At 38.1% G+C, this 22,048-nt stretch overlaps 1 protein-coding gene across 1 annotated transcript in view; it reads left to right on the forward strand.

Moving 5' to 3' along the window:
- Positions 1-22,048, forward strand: part of LOC145715074 (cullin-4B-like) — a 138,113-nt gene that overhangs the window by 38,573 nt on the left and 77,492 nt on the right. The window contains 3 exon segments of the mRNA XM_081794658.1: positions 10,750-10,942; positions 11,741-11,845; positions 12,316-12,426. Of these exon segments, the coding sequence (XP_081650784.1) occupies positions 10,750-10,942; positions 11,741-11,845; positions 12,316-12,426 (409 nt within the window).

Raw genomic sequence — 22,048 nt, forward strand, 5'->3', positions numbered from 1 at the left:
TTAGTTCTCTAATTCTCCCCTCATAATCCTGGATTTTTTCTCTCTCTCTCTTTTTCTCAACTTTCTCCTTTTCCATAATTTTATCTTCTACTTCCCCTTTTCTCCCCTCTGTCTTCAGTCTGCTCTGTGGCTGCCTCCCTTGTGTTTTACACTTCATTTAGAGCATTTTTAATTCCTCATGACTATATTTTAGTCCCTTGATCTCTGTAACAATAGATTCTCTGCTGTCTTCTCTGCTCTTTTCAAGCTAGCAATATTTATGACTGTTATTCTAAATTCTTGTTCAGTTATGTTGCTTAAGTCGGTTTTGATCAATTCATTAGCCGTCTCTACCTCCAGGAATATCTTTTTAGGAGAATTCTTCTGTTTCCTCATTTGGGGTATTTTACTGTCCCTTATGCATTTTAAAAGCTTGTTGTGTGCTCTGCACCTGCGAGCACTGCTATGTTAAAGGAGGGTCATACACTGTCCAGGGTCTGGCCCTTCAGGAGGTGTTTTCTGGAGATTGTTACTCGCTCTGTGTTGTTGTGACTTTGGTTATTTTATTACCCTACTGATAGTGATATTTTAAACCCTACACCAGGCGTGCTTTGATTTGTTCCTTTGAGTAACCTATAAAGGAAAACAGACAAACAGGAGACAAAACCACTCAAGCACAGAAGAAACAAACAAACAGCACAAAGAAACAAATAAGAACAAAAAACTAAAGACTGAAAAAACAAACTGAAAATGACCCACTAGAATTAAATTAGAGAGTGGAGGCGTTGATGATGGAAGAGCACATACAAGAAGAGAAATGATAGGAGTGTGGGAAGAAGAAAAACTAAACGTTGACTAGGCAGAGAGACTAAAAGGCTTAATCCATAGAGAGAAAGGAAAATAAAGGAGGAGGCAGGGAAACGAAACGAAGATAGTTACCCAGACAGAGAAACTATATGGCTTGATTATTCCAGAGAGAGAGAAAGAAATGTAAAGAAGGAGGTGTAGAACATGTATCAAGACAATGGATTAAATATGTCTGTTTAGACAAACCAATAAACAGAGTAACCAGCCTAGGGGAGGGAAGAGATAAGGAGGAGAAATGGAGGTGGGGGGAGAATATATCTTAAATACCCAGAATTGATCTAGAGTTAATCCAGGCAGTGTTGAAGTGCTTGTCGGGGGGAGTTTTCCACCGGGTCTGTGCCGCTCTGGTGGTTACCCAGTGCTGAGGAGTGTGGTTTGGTATAATCGGGACCCAGCTCCCTCCACTGTGGGCCCCAGGGGTGATCCTTGAGGCCCTGCCTTGATGGTGGTGGTGGCGGGGCGGGGGGGGGGGGTGGGGAATGGCAATCCCCCAGTCTCTTCTCCAGGGACCAGACTCAGTGGACTTTGTTTGAGTCCTCCTTACTGTGCCGCTGGCATAGATGGGGCAGTCCTTCTTGCTCCACTAACTCCCCCGACCCTGTGCTTGGCTAGGATTCAAAGTCCTGCTTCCCTGCGCTCTGGCACTGGGGAAGCGCCTCTCAGTGTGCTCCAATATGTGGCTCCAGCTGGGTTTGTGCCGCCACGCTTCAGGGAGGACTGCTTTTTCCTACTGCGGACTGAGCCACCGCCCTTGCAGACTCAGGCAGACACAGGCAGGCTTTGTCTTTACCACAGCACTCCAGGGAGACAGCCGCCTTTTCCTACTGCAGACTGTGTCCTCAGCCTAGCCACTGAGCCTGGGGGTGGCAGCTGCAGGCAGGCTTTGTACTATCGCTCAGCCCTCCAGGGAGGGAACCACTTGGTCCCAGCTGGGGACTGAGCCCCTGATTAACCACCACACCCAGGCCTTGGCTGCCCTCCTCCCCCTGTCCGGGAACAGGGAGCCAGACCCAGTCCGAAGAAAACCCCACATTTAGAGATCAGATCCCTCTCCATCTCAGTCTGAGGTCTTTCTCCTGTCTGGATATGGTCCTACACTTCCCTAGCTGCTCTTTCCTTTCCCTTTGTCTCTCCGCAGAAGGGGGTCCCTCCCCTCCATGCCCACGTGGGCTTTTTTTTTTATCTCCCTCAGTTCACAGTCACCCACATGTTTTTCTCCAACTTTCAAATTTTCTTCCTGGTAGATTCAGCCTCTTTTCCTCCAGGCTTTGGTGTTCAAAGTCCCTCGGCTTGTGCACTTCTTTGTTTGAGAGTCGCAGGAAGTATGGATCTGCCTACTTCTCCACCATGTTGTCCCCTCCTCCCCTAAGCCATTGATTCTTTAGGATGTTCTTTAATCTCCAAGTTTTGTGGTTGCACCAAATTTTCCTTGTGGTGGATTTTGTGTTTCATACTGTTGGGATCTGAAAAATATGCATGGTCTTAACTCGGTATTTTTTTTTTTTTTGTATCTCATGAAGGCTGATTTGTAACCCATTATGTAATCTGTTCTACAGAATGTTCCATGTGCACTTGAAAAGAATGTGTACTTTGCTCCTTTAGGATGAAATATTCTGAATGTATCTGTTAAGTCCATCTAGCCCAGTGTGTTATTCAAAGCCATTGTTTCCTTCATTTTCTGCTTGGATCATCTGTCCATTGATGTAGGTTGAGTGTTAAAATCCCCTCCAATTACGGTGCTTTTCTCAACGAGTTTCTTATATTTGTAATTAAAATTTACATATTTGGGTGCTGTCACACTGGTGGCATAAATATTTACAATTGTTAGGTCTTCTTGATGAATGGTACCTTAATTATAATTCACTTCATCTCTTTTTATAGTTTTTGTTTTAAGATCTAGTTTGACATAAGTACGCCTACTCCAGCTTTCTTTTAATGACCATTAGCTTGATACGTGGTTCTCCAGTCCCCTTCTTTCAGTGTGTAGGTGTCTTCAGGAGCAAAATGAGTCTCTTGTAGGCAGTATACAGATGGGTCTTGTTTTTTTATCCATTCTGATAGCATACGTGTTTTTATTGGAGCATTTTGGTCCATTTACATCTAGAATAATTATTGAAAGGTATCAATTTAGTGTCATTGTGTTACTCATAGAAGTGTTATTTTTGTGATGATCTCTGTTCCTTTGTAGTCTTTGTTGATTTGGTCTTTTTATTTTGTTTTGATTTGTTTTTTCTCCATTCAGAGTCCCCCTTAAAATTTCTTGCAGGGCTGATTTAGTGGTTCACAAACTCATTTAAGTTTTTGTTTTTATGGGAAACTCTGTATCTCTCCTATTCTGAATGACAGTTTTGCTGTATAAAGAATATCTGGTATTCAGCACATTTAATGTATCCTTTTACTCGTTTCTCGTCTTCCATGTTTCTGTGACATACCTGCTGGGAACCTGATATGTCTTCCCATGTAGGTTAAACACTTTTCCCCTTGCTGCTTTCAAATTGTTGTCTTATATTTTGTGATTTTGACTATGATATGCATTTGTAATGGTCAGTTTTCCTTGAATGTAATGGGAGTTCTTGGTGCTTCTTGGATTTTTATGTCTGTCCTCCAGATTAGGGAAGTGTTCAGATACAATTTGCTCCTATAAACCTTCTGCCCATTTTCCTGTCTCTTCATCTTCTGGGACTCCTATGATTCAGATGTCATTCCTTTCTTAATAAGTTATTGGTTTCTCCAAGTCTTTGTAGCGATCTTTTGGTTTTGTTTACCTTTTTTCCCTGCTTAATTATTTTCCATAATTTTATCTTTTGTATGCTGTTTTGCTTCATCCATTCTCGGCTGTCACGGCATTCATTTGAGATTGCATCTTGGTTAGCGAATTTTTAGTTTTGGGCTGCCTAGGTTTTAGTTCTTTTATTTCTGCATTAAGGGATTGTCCTGTGTTCTATGCGTTTGTTTTTGTTTTTTTTTTCGACTCAGCTCGTATTCATATTATCATGATTTTAAAATCTAGTTCAGACATTTTACTTATACGTGTATTGATTAAATCCCTGCCACCATTTTTTTCCTGTTCTTTTTTGGGGGTGAATTCCTGCGTCTTGTCATTTTAGAGGAAGAAAAAATTTAATAAAATAAAAAATTTAAATTAAAAATTTAAACACGAAATAAATAAAGGAATCTAGATCCTAGGTGTGTTTTGGTCTTCTTGTTGAGGAAAGCTTAATAGGATAGAGTAAAAAAAGAAAGGGAAAAAGTTAAAAAATTAAAAACTAAAAAAAAAATTAAATAATAGAGTAGAATAAAAATTTTAAAAATAAAAAATAACTTGTTTCTGATATAGAAATAGAAAAATAACACAAACAAAAACAGAAGGAAAGAAAATCAACAAATAAATGAAACAGCAAACAGCAAGAAACCTGAATGAAGTTACATCTAGTTTCCCTGGTGCAGAACACTATAGTCCGTAGTCTAATAAGAAGGTAGAAGGAATTTGTGCTGGTCTTCTTGAGGATGTATATGGAGAGCAGTTAGCAGGGCTTGGTATAACAGCTCTGTTCTCCACTTGATGGCACTGCTTAGCCTACTGGGCTTGATCTGTGTGTGAGTTTTCACATGCTCTAGAGGAGAAAAATGGCTTTATTCAGTTGCCTAGTCTCTGGAAGGCAAACTTCACGCTCTCACATCCCACAGTCAAGCATCCTTCCTCTGTCTGGTGCTTTTGTCCACTCCCCACCTCTACTCTGGGTCCAAGATACCTGCCTGCCAGGTGGTGTCTCCTTCCAGACTTCTATCTCAGATGGGGCTGTGTTGAAAACCCCACAGTTCAGAGACCCTGGTGGCTCTGGGGTCTGTTTGTACTGATTCTCTGGGGCAGTTCCCTTTGAGCAATGGCCAGTACCCTGGCTCAATGACAAGACACTCATGTGATTGTGCAGCAGTGGATATTTAGAGTTAATGGCATATTCACAACATACAGCTGGTGCCCGTTTTCACCGCACTCTGGTATCTTTGTTCCAATACCAGCAAATGTGGCTGCTCTCCAGGGTCTGCTGGGACTTTTGCTTATGGGGAGGCTGTATGGCTTCTACCAAATGTCCTCCAAGCAGGGGTGCCACTTTTCCCCGTGTGGCACGTGGACCCATCAGACCCCTCTGTCTACTCGTGGACGTTCTCACCAGAGCACTGCCAGGTACTTTCTCACCAGAGCACTGCCAGGTATTAAGCTTCAAACCTCAGACACTGTGCTCCACTGTTTATAGAATCCTGTGGTATTGAAACCCTCTCATTTCTCTCCATCAGTGGTTTTGGGAAACAGAATATTGGTCCAGTCCTCTCTGAGTTTTTTCACTCATTTTTTTCTCTTCAGCTACTTTCGGGCGGGGGGGTGGGGGTGGTTTTCTTGCATGATCCTGATATGCTACGCTGTCCCCTTTTCTCTTTTCTCCCTTCCTTCCACATAGGAGACTCTGTGGCATCTCTCCGCTGGTTAATCTCTCCATACAATGTACCTGCTAAGTCCTCTGTCTCAAATTATGCAGACTATTGCATTAATCCTCAGATCAATGCCGTAGGTGTTCAAAATGGTTTGATGCTCATCTTTGATGCTCATCTAGCTGCATTGCATGGATGAGACAGGGTGTGTTGGTGTAGGAGCTGCTTTGGAGGAATGCCTGCTACGTGAGGAAGGTTGGATGGAGTGGATCTACAGTGGAACTTGGAAGCAGGGGAACCAGATGGCAGGGGAACTCTTTCCCTCGGAGGCAGGGGAACTCTTTCTGATAGAAAGATAGGTGCAGAGTGTTCACACTAGTTCCTATAAATGTCTGTGTATCTCGACCGGGGAATGGGAAAGAAATGGCATCTGTTAACACTTACGTTCCTGGCATAGCATCCTAAAATTTCTGCTCCACTCCCAGGACGTATTCTGAGGTTAGTAAATAAATCTCCTTCACATATACCTCAGGCTCTTTCAGAAGTCCTGCTTCTGTGCTATATCTTATCCAGGTTATTGTTTATACTTGCTCTTCAAGATAGAGACTCAGTTTCTTTCTTTCTTAGAGAAAAAGAGAGCATGAGTGAGGTGAGAAGCAGAGGAAGAGAGAGAATTTAAGCAGGCTCCACAGTTAGTGCTGAGCCTGACACAGGACTCAGTCTCATGACCTCAGAGATCATGGCCTAAGCCAAAATCAAGAGTCAGATGCCCAACCAGCTGAGTCACAAAGGCACAGCAGACTCAATTTATTGCTACTTTCTGGCTCTCCTGTAACTGAGACGACTGATTTTTAAAAATACCTGGAGTTAAGCCCATGTACATAGTAGCTAAAAGTTGAGATCCAGTGGCTTTCAAAGCTACAAGTTATAGTGAGTTATCTTCTAGTGCAGGTCTCCTGTGCTGTGGGTGCCTAGTATGTGCCTGCTCTTCTTCCTTCTCCATGCTTATGGTGTTCTTCCATTTTTTGGTTAGTCTCACCAGAGGTTTGGTCCTAATAAAGTCTTCGTTCTCCTATGTTTTCTGCTTTGGCCTCATCTGTGATAAACTGGAAAATATTTATGCCAGTCTTTGTGTAATTTTCAGATTAGTTCCACTGATGTGGCTGTTTTCTTGGTGTGTCTTTGGGGTGAGGTGAGCTGGGGATCCTCCTACTCCACCATCTTCCCAGGACTCTCACAGATTGTTTCTTATGCTTGATTGAATGTGTTGTTTAAACTCTCTGCTGAATTTTTCAAAGCAGTAATTGCATTCCTTAGCTCTAGGTGTTCTAGTTTGGTTTTAAAATCATTTCTCTATTTGTGTTGATTCTCCCATTTATGTAATTTTTCCTGTTTTCATTCAACTTCATTAAAAACTTCCTGTGGTGTTGTCACATGCCCCTTGTTCCTTGTTCTTTTATTGTCGTGTGTGAGACCTGCGTATTTGAAAGTGATGAGCTCATACAAGGTTAACAAGTGTACTTTGGTGGGAAGATTTTTACCAGTCCATCTATATGAGGTTTCTGAACAGGCCAGCGTAGAACATCGATGGGTGATTAGGGCTACTTCTGGTGTGTCTGCTCAGGCAGGGTTACCACCAACACTGAGGACAGGCTGGACTTGCATCAGGGCACATCCATTGACTATTCCGAGGGCTGCTGAGATGCCTCTGTGGTTAGGCGAAAGACAGGATGTGCTCCTTTGCCAGGATTGGATTTACTGTGCGGCTACGTAGCGTTGTATGCTGGGCTTCATGATCAGGAGAGGCCACCAAGTGGGAATCCATTGTCAGGCAAGACCATTCGCTGGGCTCTCTACCTTTGCCACTGGTTGAGTGGGACCACCAGCTCTTTTACCTGGCTGAAGTGGTGTTTCAGATTGTGCACTGCATTAGGTGAGAGGAGTATTAGACCAGAGCCACTGTGTGTTGTTTTTCAGCAGAGTGGCTGACCAGTCTCCCAGATAAGATAGTTAGATTTAGGTTGGTGGCTAGCTTTGTGATTGGGCGGAGTCAAAGTCTGTGCCACATGGTCAAGTTTCCGGGATGACTGGGGCTTCAAGTTATAGTCTGTGGGTCAGTGGGCAGCTTGCCTGGTTTTCTGCCCAGAAGGGTCACAGACCCAGCTCCAAGCCAAACCAAATCACTGGTTGGTGACCTCAGCTGTACTCCTTACTCAGTTGCATTTGCTTGTGTGGGTGCTGTCTGGGATGCAATGCCTCTGCCATAATCTGACCTTTGATTATTGTGAGCTCTGTGTCCTTCTTTGTGACTAGCTTACACATGGTCCAGCCTTTACCATAGGTGGTCTGTCAGTGTTCCCTACACAGTAGTTTTCTTCCTGGGGCCACCCATGAATACTGGCAAAGCTAAGTGTCAGCCTTAAACTATCTTTTTACCACTGGAAAAACTAGGTCCAGAGTACATCTCTCAGTGTGGTACTATTCCGGCCTGGGGGAGGACAGTATGTATGTATAGTCAGTGTGAAATTGCTGACATTACTGTTTGATGCAGCTTTTCCCAGTTTTTGTGCTTCTAGAAAGGAGCACTTCAGACTCACCCAGGAGGTTCTAGGGTTTTCAAAAGTGTGTTCTTGTGTTGCCAAGTTTTCTTCTCAAAATTTTCTATAGAATAGACTAGACTGTTGCTTGTTAATCCATGTTTTTATGTGGAGAGACCGGGGTCCAGGACCACCTATTCCAGAGTGTTGCTGATTTCATTATCATTTATCAGTTTTGTTTATATTTGCTGTGAAGCATTCGGTTTTATGATCCTGACTTTTCATTTCAGTTTTCATTTCCTTTCATTTTCTTGATTTTATCTTTTGATTTGTTTCTTCTGTACTTCCCATGCTAGTTTTGTTTAGTTTTCTCTCCTTTTTCTGGTTCCTTGAACCGTAAAGCTAGCGATTTGATTTGAGGTCTTTCTCATGTAAGCATATATGGATGTAAATTTCTCTCTCTTGCATCGTTTTATAAATTTTGGTATATGGTGTTGTAATTTTCATTTGTGTCTGTTTTCTGATTTCCTACGTGACTTGTTTGGCTGTTAAAGAATGTGTTTAATTTGCACATAATTGCAATTTTCCACTTTTTCTTTCTGAAAATCATTTCTGGTTTTGTCCCATTGTGGTGAGATAATATACTTTGTGTGATTTTAATCTTTTACATTTTATTGCAGATAGTTGTGTGGCCTAAAATCCTGAGAGTGTTCTGGGTGAATTTAAGAAAAATGTACATTCTGATGTTCTGTGGATTATTAATATATCTGTTAGGTCTAGTTTAAATGTTGTTTTGTTGTCTATTTTTTCTTTATGTTTGTCCACTTGTTATATCAGTTTATTAAAGCGGGCCAGTAAAGTATCCCACTATTGTACAACTTCCTCCCCCGTTTGTGTGAATTTTTGCTTCAGAAGGTTTAAAGCTCTATCTTAGAAATTGTTCTATTTCTTGACAAATTGACTCTTTTTTAAAAGTAATCTCTATACTCATTGTGGGGCTTGAACTAAAAGCCTGAGGTCAAGAGTCAGGTATTCTACAGACTAAGCCAGCCAGGCACCTCTAAACTGACCCTTTTTAAAATATAATATTTTTCTTTTTCTACTGTAACAAAGGCAAGTTTGTCTAATAGGGGTATAGCCACTGCAGCTCTCTTTTATTACGACTTGTGTGATATTACGACTTGTTCCTTCCTTTTTCTTTGAATATTATTTGTGTCTTTGGATCAAAAGGGAGTCCAAGTAGTAGATTAGGTTTTCAAAATTTGTTTCGCCAGTATCTACCTTTCAACTGGGGAGTTTATTCCATGTACACTTAATTATTGACAAGAAAGGCCTTCTGCCATTATAATGTTTGCTTTTTATGTGTCTTATGTGTATATAAAAGTTCTTTTATAAAGGCCTTTTTATAGGCTTTTATAAAGGCTGTATAAAATTACAGCCTGACTTTACTGCTGACTTTTTCTAGTGCACTCCTTAGATTCATCTCTGATTTAATTGTCTGTGTATTTTAAAATTCTTTTGTTATTGATTGATTTGGGGATTGTAAGGAGAATCTTTTTTATTAAATATAGTTTGAAATTGGGGCGCCTGGGTGGCTCAGTCGTGGTTAAGCGGCCGACTTCGGCTCAGGTCACGATCTCGCGGTCCGTGAGTTCGAGCCCCGCATCGGGCTCTGTGCTGACAGCTCAGAGCCTGGAGCCTGTTTCAGATTCTGTGTCTCCCTCTCTCTCTGCCCCTCCCCTGTTCATGCTCTGTCTCTCTCTGTCTCAAAAATAAATAAACGTTAAAAAAATTAAAAATAATCAAAATCTCTAAAAAAATATATAGTTTGAAATAATAATGACTTAGGTGCAGTAGTATGCAAAAACTCTGCTGTATACAGTTCCATTCCTTCATGTTTATGCTTTTGTCTCACATTGAATCTCTACACATCCATGTTTATGAAAATAGGTTTACGTTCGTTGCTTAATACATTTGTCTCCTAAATCATATATAGTAACAAGGAATTATAATCTATACTTAGAAGAAACTGGCCTTTATATTTATGTGTGCTAATACATTTACAAATGTTTTTGTTCATTTTTAATATGTCTTCAAACTATTACCTGTTGTTCTTTTATTTCAACACTAAGAAATCCCATTAGTTTTTCTTAGAGGGCAGGTCTACTAGCAAAGAACTATCTCAGCATTTGTTTATCTTCTTATTTCCTAATTTTTCTTCACTATTAAAGAATGTTTTTTCTAGATATAGAATTTTTGGTGACAGTTTTTCCGCCCAGCACTTTAAAGAGGTTATCCTGTTGCCTCTTGACTTTCACACATATAATGGGGTTTATTACTATTGAGGATCCATTGAATTGCTTCTCTTAACTGCCTCTAAGAACATTTAGATGTTGAAGGTGAGATGTCAAGAAGTTGTGTTATTTCATAGTTTCTTTCTTCATTAAGTGTTTTCCCTAGTTTTAAGTTCCTGATTTTATTCCAGAATTTGGAAAATTTGATACTGACAAGTTTTGATAGCTTTATGATTCTTTTAATGCAATCCATTTTTGGTGATCCCTTTCACTTCCCTTTCTACCTCTTTTTTTTTTTTTTTTTTTTTGGTTTTTGTTTTGTGTATTTTCAGATACTTTTCTTCTGCTATATGTCCCTGTTACTCTATACACTCACCCTCCTTTTTGATTTATTAGGCACCATAGACTTGCATTTCTGATATGTTTCTAAATAATTCTCCACTCAGATGAACTTTTGATTTACATGTATTTATGTTGGCTTCGTTTCCAGATTATCTTGTCTTTATCTAGAAATGAATTTTTCTTTTGAGATTTACTGAATATTTGCATTTCTGAGATTTCCTTGTAAATGATGTAAAATTTTCTATTAAAGGTGTTTTACTTGCTGTGTAAATACAATAACCTGACTTACTTTTATTTTCCAGAAATTTGGTAGCAGCATAGTTATTAACCCTACGAAAGATAAGACAATGGTGCAAGAGCTTCTGGATTTTAAAGATAAGATAGATTTTATTATTGAAGCGTCTTTTCTGAAAAATGAGAAAATTATTGTTGCTATGAAAGGTGCTTTTGAAACGTTTATTAATAAAAGACCTAACAAACCAGCTGAGCTTCTAGGTATGGTTTTCAATTTTACGCAATATGTATTTTATTTTTTATTTTGTTGTTTTAAATTATGTAACAAGAGTTCAGTTTGACCTCCTGATTGGTCATAATGTTGCCAGATTGACTACCAATGTTTGTAATAAACTATTTCTCTCAACTTTAGCGTTCACAAGACTTTGTTCCTTTGTTTAATAGTAACCCAGCCCTTTGGAAGCTCATGTGTCTTTAGCGTCCTATAAAATTATCAGTTTCTCTTATCAGTAGATAAGACTCATTTTAAAATAAATGAAAGCTTTCCTTACTCTCATGAAACCTAATGATTTTATATTATAAGGGATATCTTTTTGCTGACATAAAAACTTGAAACACAGTATCAATTTGATTGTTCAAGAAACCTGAAACACATTATCAATTTGATTTTTCAAGAACAATAAATTATTTAGATGAGTACAATCAACATTTAATAAGTCCTTAAGACTTTGGGGTTAATATAATCTCAGTTTCATGCAATATCTCGCAATATTTTGTTTTTAAAAATAGATTAGGGGCATGGTAGTGAGGAAATGACTATATTGTAATATTTGATCATTGAGGTTATAGAAATATAAAAATATCAGTGTAGAACTTACAGGAAGTAATTTATCTTTTTCTGCCACTCATCTGTCCGTTAACTCATTTATTCATTTTTTGTTTCATGAAAATTAATGCACCTCACTCTGGGGGAAAGTATTTGCTTGAATAAATGGTTTTTGTTCATATACATATTTGAAAATATAGCATTACTTAGAAAATTATTTTTTTACATTTTAGCAAAGTATGTGGATTCAAAGCTCCGTACAGGTAACAAAGAAGCTACGGATGAAGAACTTGAAGAATTATTAGCTAAAGTGGTAATTTTATTTAGGTTTATTCATGGTGAGTAATTTGGTTTAAATGTCTATTTAAAAGTTTTAAAAAATGGTAACATTGGGGAAGTATAAAGCACTAAGTGCAAATCCCAACCTAAATTGAATTCAAATAATGTTTTCTGGTGGTAAAACTGATAACTTTAAAAAGCTAACAATTCAGTGGCAATAAGTACGTTCACATGATTGTGCAGCCATCACAATTACTTAATCTCAAAAATTTCAGTATAAACTCCATACACATTAAGCAGTCATTTGTCATTTCCTTCTTGCCTTCAGCTTCTGGAAACCAAAAATTTGACTGCTCTCTATATGAACTTAAGTGTTCCGAGATACTTTATATAAGTGCATTCAGATAATACGTAACCATCTGTTTCACTTGCTGTTTTCAGATGTATTGAATATAGTGTCTCATTTAATTTTCTGCCATTTTGCATTTTCCATCTTTGGCATTAAGGTGTTTTTCCTTAAATGTCACAGAGAAAGATGTTTCTGAAGCCTTCTACAAAAAAGATTTAGCAAAACGTCTCTTACTTGATAAGAGTGCTTCAGTTGATGCAGAAAAGTCAATGCTGTGCAAACTTAAACAAGGTGTGTGTCTTGACAGGTATATTGTTTGTTTCAGTCATATTTTTTGAGGGGGGGGGCTTTTGTGCTTCATGAATCTGGGTGGAGAACTATGATTTCATTTCAGTGTTTACCTCTCATTTGGTAAGAGCTTGTTCTACACATCATTTTACAAACTACTAATTTAATGTGGTTATCCAAAAGTGTATGCACTCATTTGGCAGCTCTGTCATCATCCTTATGTGTTCCCACAGGCAGGTTATTTTAAGATTTGTATTTATAAATTTAGGATATTGGCTAAACTCTGGATAAGGTGGGATCATCTCACAAACATAAGTAAAAAGTAAGAGAAGCATGAAGATGTATAAAAAGGCAATTTAACCTAGTCAGAAAATTGAGGACAGTTTCTTTAAGGAAGCATGATTGAAATACAATGTGGAGATACAGAAATGTTGACGATGATAGCAGAAGTTAGTCCGTGCTAGAAAGAGTTTAGCAATTTGAAACGCTGGGGAATCAGAATAATCAGAGAAGAACACACAAGAGCTGTCATAAAGGCTAAACTGAAAAGTTAATAGGTGTAAGATTTTGCGTGACCTTGGAGACCTTGTCTGTGATAACTGTTTTGTACCCTGGAAGCAGGATTATTTAAACAATTTGAAATAAGTTGTAGAAGTACTAATTTCTTTGTTTTTTTCTTTGTATTTTTTTTCAGGTTTTTATTTAAATTTCAGTTAGTTCAAATACAGTGTAATAATAGTTTCAGGTGTACAATTTAGTGAGTCATAATTTCCATACAACACCCACGGCTCATCAAAATAAGTGTCCTTTTTAATCCCCATTACCCATTTAAGCCATCTCGCACCCACCTCCCCTTCCGGTAACCATCATTGTGTTCTCTATAGTGAAGAGTCTGATTTGCCATCCGTCTTTTTTTTCGTCTTCTATGTTTATCTGTTGTGTTTCTTAAATTCCACACACTAGTGAAATTATACAGTATTTGTCATTCTCTGACTTCATAATCCACTCTAGCTCCATACATGTTGCTGCAAATGGCAAAATTTCATTCATTTTGATTGCAGACCACCCCCCCCACACACACACGTGAAGGGGGTGGGGGGGGGGGGAGAGAGAGAGAGAGAGAGAGAGAGAGAGAGAGAGAGAGAGATCTTTATCCATTTATCTGTCAGTGGACATTTGGATGCTTTCCATAATTTGGCTATTGTTGATAGTGATGCTATAAATATAGGGGTTCAGGTATCCATTCAAATCAGTAGTTTTGTATCCTTTGGGTAAAACCTATTAGTACACTTGCTGGATCAAGGCAGTTCAGTTTTGAAGTTTTTGAGAACTTCCACACTAGTCTCCAGATAGACTGCACAAGTTTGCATTCCCATGAGCAGTGCGAGAGGGTTCCCTTTTCTCTGCATCCTCACCGATACCTGCTGGGTTTTGTTTTTTTTTTTTAGTTGTTAGTTTTAGCTATTATGACTGGTGTGAGGTGGTATCTCATTGTGGTCTTGCTTTGTATTTACCTGATGATGAGTGATGTTGAGCATCTTTTCCTGTGTATGTTAGACATAAGGATGTCATCTTTGGAAAAATGTAGATTCCTGTCTTTTACCTGTTTTTTAACTGAGCTGTTTTTCTGGTGTTGGGTTGTATAAGTTCTTTATGTATTTTGAATACTCACTGTTTAGCATGCATGTATTTTTGCTAACATTTTTCCCGTTCCATAGAATGGAAATGGGAAATTCTGATTTCCCATTGGAAATGCTGATTATTCCCTTCACTGTTCAGAATGTTTTTTTTCTGTATGAAGGTCCAATAATTTATTTTGCTTTTGTTTCCTTTATTTCTGGAGACATATCTAGTAAGAAGTTGCTATGGCTGAGGTCAAAGGGTTTGCTGCTTGTGTTTTTTTTTTTCTCTAGGATTTTGATGGTTTCATGTCTCATGTAGATCTTTCATCCATTTTGAACTTATTTTTGTGCATGGTGTAATAAAGTAGTCCAGTCTCACTCATTTACTTGATGCTGTCCAGTTTTAACAACACTACTTGTGGAAGAGATTGTTTTTTCCCCATTGGATAGTATTTCCTGCTGTGTCAAAGACAGTTGACCATGTACTTGTGGGGTATATTTCTGGGTTTTCTGTGGTGTTTCATTAATACATGTGTCGGGGTTTTTTTGTTGTTGTTGTGTTGTTTTGTTTTGTTTTGTTGCCAGCACCATGCTGTCTTGATTACTACAGGCTTTGCAATACAGTTTGAAGCCAGAATTGTGATGCCTACAGCTTTGCTTTTCTTTGTCAGGATTTCTTTGGCTTTGGGGATCTTTGTGATTACATATAAATTTTGGTATTGTTTGTTTAGGCTCTGAAAAATGCTGGTGGTATTTTGATTGGGATTGCATTAAATATGTATATTGCTTTGGGTAGTATACACATTATAACAATGTTTGTTCTTCTAATCCATGAGCATGGTATGCCTTTCCGTACGTTTGTGTCTTTTTCAATTTCTTATATCAGAGCTGTATAGTTTTCAGAGTACAGATCTTTTATGTTTTTGGTTACCTTTACTCCTAGGTATGTGGTGCAGTTATAAATGGGATCAATTCCTTTGTCTCTCTTTTTGCAGCTTCGTTATTCGTGTATAGAAACGCAACAGATTTCTGTACTTTGATTTTGTGTCCTATGACACTACTGAATTCATTTATCAGTTCTAACAATTGTTTTGGTAGATAGAGTCTTTGCGTTTTCCTACGTAGGGAATCATGTCATGTGCAAATAGTGAGTGTTTGACTTCTTCCTTGCCAATTTGGATTCATTTTGTTTCTGTGAATTGTCTGACTGCTGACGCTAGGGCTTCCAGTACTATGTTAAATAAATATGGTGACAGTGGACATGCCTCGTTCCTGATTATAGAGGAAAAGCTCTCAGTTTTTCCCCATTGAGATGATACTAGCTGTGGGTCTTTCTGGTATGACCTTTATTATATTGAGGCATGTTCCATGTATCCCTACTTTGTTGAGGGTTTTTAACATGAATGGGTATTGTATTTTGTCAAATGCTTTTTATGCATTTCTGGGAAGCTCATATACTTCTCTTACTTTCTTTTATTAATGTGGTGTATCACATTGATTGATTTGTGAATAATGAGCTTACCGTTGCAGCCCACGAATAAATCCTCCTTGATCAAGTTGAATGGATTTTTAAATATATTGTGATACTCCATTTGCTAGTATTTTATTGAGATTTTTTGCATTATATTCATCAGGACACTGGCCTATAGGTCTCTTTTTAGTGGAGTTTTTATCTGGTTTTTGAGTAAGGTAACACTGGCTTCATACAATGAGTTTAGGAGTTTTCTTCCATTTCTATTTTTTTTAATAGTTTGAGCAAAATAGTTACTAACTCCTCTTTCTGTGTTTGGTAAAATTCCCTTACAAAGCCATGTGCCTCTGGACTTTTATGTTTTGGAAGATTTTTTATTACTCAGTTTCTTCACTGGCTATTGGTCTCTTCAGTTTTTTTGTTTTTTTTTTTCATTTATGTTTCAGTTTTGATAGTTTTTATGTTTCTAGGACTGTATCCATTTCTTCCAGATTGTCCAACTGGTTGGAATTTAATTTTTCATAATACTCTTTTTTATAATTTCATTTCTGTGTTATTTGTGATCTCTCCTCTCTCACTGATTATTTCATTTATTTGTGTCCTTTCTCTTTTCTTTTTTTTTTAACTTTTTTTTTTTTAACGTTTATTTATTTTTGAGACAGAGAGAGACAGAGCATGAACGGGGAAGGGGCAGAGAGAGAGGGAGACACAGAATCGGAAGCAGGCTCCAGGCTCCGAGCCATCAGCCCAGAGCCCGACGCGGGGCTCGAACTCACGGACCGCGAGATCGTGACCTGAGCTGAAGTCGGACACTTAACCGACTGAGCCACCCAGGCGCCCCTCTCTTTTCTTTTTGATAAGTCTGGCTAGGGGTTTATCAATATTGTTTTTTAGAAGAACCAGATCCTGGTTTCATTGATCGGTTTGTTCTACTGTTTTTATTGTTTTTTTTTTTTTTCATTTGCATATAAGTTATTTCTGCTTTAATCTTTGTTATTTCCTTCATTCTTCAACCTTTATTTGCTGTTCCTTTTCTTGCTCCTTTAGGTGTAAACTTAGGTTTTATATTTGAGACTTTTTTTGCTGTTTGACATAGGCCTGCATTGCAGTATTGTTCTGTTAGGACTGCTTTTGCTCCTTTTAACGTTCTAAACTGCCCTAGTTTCATTTTCATTTGCTTCCATGTATTTTTTTATTCCTTACTTTGCCTATTTAATCCATTCATTCTTTAGTAGGATGTTCTTTAGCCTCCATGTATTTGTTGTCTCTCCAAATATTTTCTTATGTTTGGCTTCATGTGTCATAGCATTATGGTCAGAAAATATGCATTATATGATGTCATTCTTTTTGTATGTGTTGAGACCTGACTTGTGACCCAGTATGGAATCTTTTCTGGAGAATGTTCCATATGCACTCAAAAGGAACGTGTGTTCTGCTGTTTTAGGATGAAATGTTGTGAATATATCTGTTAAGTTCCTCTGGTTCAGTGTGTCATTTAAAACCATTGTTTCCCTGTTGATTTTCTGGATAGATGATCTTTCCATTGCTGTAAAAGTGGGATGTTAAAGTCCCTTGGTACTATTGTATTTTTGTCAGTGAGTTCCTGTATGTTTGCTGTTAGGTGGAGTATATATTTGGGGGAGCCAGTTTAGGGCATAAACATTGACAGTTGTTAGATCGTATTGTTGAATAGGCCCGTCTATATGATACTGTGTTTTCATTGCTTGTTAACAATCTGTGGTTTAAAATCTAGTTTTTCAGGGGCACCTGGGTGGCTCAGTTGGTTGTGCGTCCAACTCTTGATTTCAGCTCAGGTCATGATCTCATGCAGAACCTGTTTTGGATCTTCTGTCTCCCTCTCTCTGCCCCTCCCTTGCTTGTTCTCTCTCTCTCTCTCTCTCTCTCTCTCTCTCTCTCTCTCTCTCAAAAACAAATAAACATGAAAACATTTAAAAAAATACCTAGTTTTTCTGACATAAGTATTGCTGCTCCAACTTTCTTTTGATATCCATTTCCATGAGAAACTTTCCTCCATTCCTTCATTTTCAGTCTGCAGGTGTCTTTATGTCTGAAATGAGTGATTCTTTTTCATGAGCGAGTATTATACCATTGTATTTATATACCATTGTGCCTTTATTGATTCATCAGTGAATGGACATTTGGGCTCTCTGTATAACTTGACTACTGTTGACAGTGCTGCTGCAAAGATAGGAGTGCATGTATCCCTTCTATCAGTACTTTTGCTTCCTTTGGGTCAATACCCAGTACTGCGATTGTTGGATCATAGGGTAGTTCTGTTTTTAATTTTTTCGGGGAACCTCTATTTTGGTCTCTGTAGTGGCTGCCCAAGTTTGTATTACCACCAACAATGGGAGAGGGTTTCCCTTTCTCCACATCCTTGCCAATACCTGCTGTATCTTGTATTGTTGATTTTAGCCATTGTGACAGATGTGAGGTGGTATCTCATTGTGGTTTTGATTTTTATTGCTCTGATGATGAGTGATGTTGAGCATCTTTACTTCTGTCTGTTGGCCATTTATATGTCTGCTTTGGGAAAATGTCTTTTCATGTTTTCTGATTTTTTAATTGGTTTGTTAATTTTGGTTTTGAGTTTTATAAATTCTTCACAGATTTTGAAAATTAACCCTTGAGCAGATATGTCATTTGCAAGTATCTTCTTCTAATCCATAAATTGCCTTTTCATTTTGTTGATTATTCCCTTTGCTGTGCAGAGCCTTTTGTCTTCATGAAGTCCAGATAGTTTCTTTTTCCTTTTGTTTCTCTTGTCTCAGAGATATATTTAGTTAGAAGTTGCTATGGCGAAGGTCAGAGAGGCTACAGTCTGTGTTATCTTCTTGGATTTCCATGGCTTCCAGTCTCATGTTCAGACCTTTCATCCATTTTGAATTTATTTTTATGGATGGTGTAAGAAAGTGGTCTAATTTCATTTTTGACAACACTAGTTATTGAAGAGACAGGTATTTTTTCCCCATTGGGTAGTATTTCCTGCCTTGTCAAAGATTAGTTGACCTTATAGTTGTGGCTTCATCTATGAGTTTTCTGTTCCCTTGATCTTAGTGTATGTTTTTGTGCCATCACCATACAGTCTTTATTGCCACACCTTGGTAATATGACTGTAAATCAGGAATTTCAGTTCTTCCAGCTTTGCTTTTCTTTTTCAAGACTGCTTTTACTGTTTGTGGTCTTATGTGGTTCCATACATATTTTGGGATTGTTTAGTGTAGCCCTGTGAATAATGCTGTTGGTATTTTGATAAGAATTGCATTAAGTATAGATTACTGTGGTGGTATAGACATTTTAACAGTATTAGTTTTCCGGTCCGTGGGCATGTAATGTGTCATTTCTTTGTGTCAGTTTTAGTTTCTTTCAACAGTGTTTTACAGTTTTTTCAGGGTACAGGTCTTTCACCCCCTTGGTTCGGTTTATTCCTGGGTATCTTACGACTTTGGATGTAATTGTAATGGGAGTTATTTCTTAATTTCCCTCTGTGTTGCTTTCATTATTGGTGTTTTGAAAAGCAACTGATTTCTGTGTGTTGATTTTGTATCCTGCAGCGTTACTGTATTTGTAAATCAGGTCTGGAGCATTTTGGGTTTTTTTTTTTTTTTTTCATATAGTGTATCACGTTATCTGTAAATGGTGAAAGTTTTACTTATTACTTACTTATGGAATAACTTTATTTCTTTTTTTTTTATTTGATTGGTCTCACTAGAACTTTCAGTACTATGCTGAATAAAAATGGATAGAGTAGATATCCTTGTCCTGTTCCTGAAGTTATGGGAAAAGCTGTGATATTTTCCCAGTTGAGATAGATAGCAGCTGTGGGTTTTTCATATTGGTCTTTATTATGTTGGGGTATGTCTCCTCTAAATCTACTTTGTTGAGGGTTTTTATCACTAGTGAATGCTGTAGTTTTTGAAAGGAGTCAGTCATATGGTTCTTATCCATTCTCTTATTGATGTGATGTAGCACATTGTTTTGCAAATATTGAATCACCCTTGCAGTGCCAGGAATAAATCCCCCTTGACTGTGGTAAATGATTTTTTTAAATGTGTTGTTGTATTTGGTTACCTAGTATTTTAATGAAGATTTTTGCATCTGTGTCCGTAAGGGATATTGGTCTATAGTTCTCTTTTTCAGTGGCGTCTTTATCTGGTTATGTTTTCAGGAAAATACTGGCTTCATAGAATGGATTTGGAAGTTTTCCTTTCTTCTATGTTTTTTGGCATAGTTTGGGAATAGGTTTGTACTCTTCACTCAGTTTTTGCTAGAATTTGCCAGTGAAGCCATTTGGTCCTGCACTTTTATTTGTTGGGAGATCTTTTATTGCTGATTCAGTTTCCTTGCAAGTTTTCTATGTCTTACTGTTCAACTTTTCTTACTATAGAAGTGTGGGTAGTTTATGTCTGTAGGAATTTATCCATATTATCTAGGTTGTACAATTTGTTGGCCTTTAGTTTTTCATAATAGTTCTTTCATAATTGCGTGTGATTTCTGTGGTGGTGTTTCTTGTTTCTCGTTTGTAATTTTTTTTATTTTCTTTGTGGGAGTTCTTGCTTTCTCTGTTTGGTAAAGTCTGGCTAAAGACTTGCTAGTTTTTTCAGAGAACCAACAACTCATTTAATTGATCTGATGTACGTTTTTTTTTTCATTTCTGAATACTTTAATTGTCTCATGTTTATTATTTTAGCTGGCTTCAGGCTTTACATTTCCCCCCCTCGTCCCTTTAGTTGTAAGGTTAATTTGTGTATTTGAGCTTTTTATTTCTTCTTGAGGTAGATCTGTTGTATAATATAATTCCCTCTTGGGACTGCCTTTTCTACATCCCAGAGGTTTTGAACTGTCATGTTTTCATTTTCATTTGTTCCCATGTATTTTTTAAAATGTCTCCTTTGATTTCATGGCTGACTAATTCATTGTTTAGTAGAGGGCCCTTTAATCTCCATGTATTTGTGGTCTTCCTGGATTTTTGTTTTGTGGTTGACTTTAAGTTTCATGAAAAGTTGCATAGAATCATTTAACCTTTTTGTGTTTATTGAGACTTGATTTGTGTCCTAATATGCAATTTATTCTGGGGAGTGTTTCACGGGCACTTGAAAAGAATGTGCATTGTGCTGTTTTAGATTGAAATGTTCTAAAAATATACATGTTAAGTCCATCTGGTCCAGCGTGTCATTCAAAGCCATTGTTTCTTTGTTAATTATCTGCTTAGATGATCTGTCCATTGATGTGGGCTGCTAAAGTCTCTTACTATTGTTGTCTTGTTATCAGTGTATTCAGTTATGTTATTATTTTTTAACATTTGGGTTCTCGCAACTTGGCTTTAGTAAACTCCTGGAATGACAATGCTAGCGGATTAGGTGACAAGTATCTGTGGATCCCTGCCTCCTGTCTCTGTGCCTGTGCTGGAGAGCATGGAAGAAAAATGGGACCTACCAGGTCCTTTGTCTTCAGTATTCCCCAGCATGTTCCAAAATCACTATCAACAGATCTTTCTGCTTCCCTAGTATTGTATAAACTGCCATTTTATGTTATCTCTCCAAGGGCATTGTCCTTAAGGGCATTGACCAGCTATCACTCATCCTCTCAGTTCACCCAGTGCTGCTGAGTCATCTGACCTCTATAGGTCCAGGCTCTAAGTCCCACTTGTATAAGTTGACAGAATTCAGCCTGTCTGGTGTTTAAAGCCAAATGTTATGGGGTAAGTCCTCCCCATGTCAGCTCCCTGGTGTGAAGGCCTATTTCTCTACCCTCTGCACATGCAGCACCATCCTACCTGCAGGCAGCCTCCTTCCATCTTTCTGACCTTCCTGTGCTTTCAGATGCAGTTTTGTGTCTGTAGTTAGCTGTGGAGTTTGTTGTCCAGTCTTCAGGTCACTGTCTGCTTTATCGACTTGGATGTGGATGGCATCTAGTTGTAAATGTGGGATGAAGTGAGTTATGAGTCCTCCTATAGGGTCCTCCTACTCTGCCATCTTTAATGCTCCTCCCTAGAACAGTTTTTTGCTGAAGTGTTTGGGATTTTCTGTATGTAAGATCACATCATATACTTAAAATGACAGTTTTGCTTCCTTCTTCCTATTTTGATGCCTTTCTAAAATGTCTCTTAAGTAATTGCTCTGGCTAGGTCTTCCAGTACTGTATTGAAAGAGTGCTGAGTGTGGGCACCATTTTCTTGCTCCTGAGCACAGAGAAAGAAACTTGGAGGAATTTTAAAGTTGAATGTGAGCTCTGATTTCTTCTAGATGGCCTTAATGAGATTGAGGCATATTCTTTCTACACTCAATTTGTTGAGGGTTCTTACCACGATAAACTGTACTTAATACGTCAGATGCTTTCTCCGCATCTGCTGAAATGATCACACATGATTTTAATTTGTCATTCTATTTGTCTGTCACATTTATTGTTTCCTTATTTGGAACTGTCTTCACATTCCAAGGATAAATCTCACTGGTCATGGTGACTGATCCCTTAAATGTGTTGGTGAATTCAATTTGCCAGGATTTTGTTG

This window comes from Panthera onca, chromosome Y (genome assembly GCF_046562875.1).
Source record: "Panthera onca isolate mPanOnc1 chromosome Y, mPanOnc1 haplotype 2, whole genome shotgun sequence".
NCBI lineage: Eukaryota > Metazoa > Chordata > Mammalia > Carnivora > Felidae > Panthera > Panthera onca.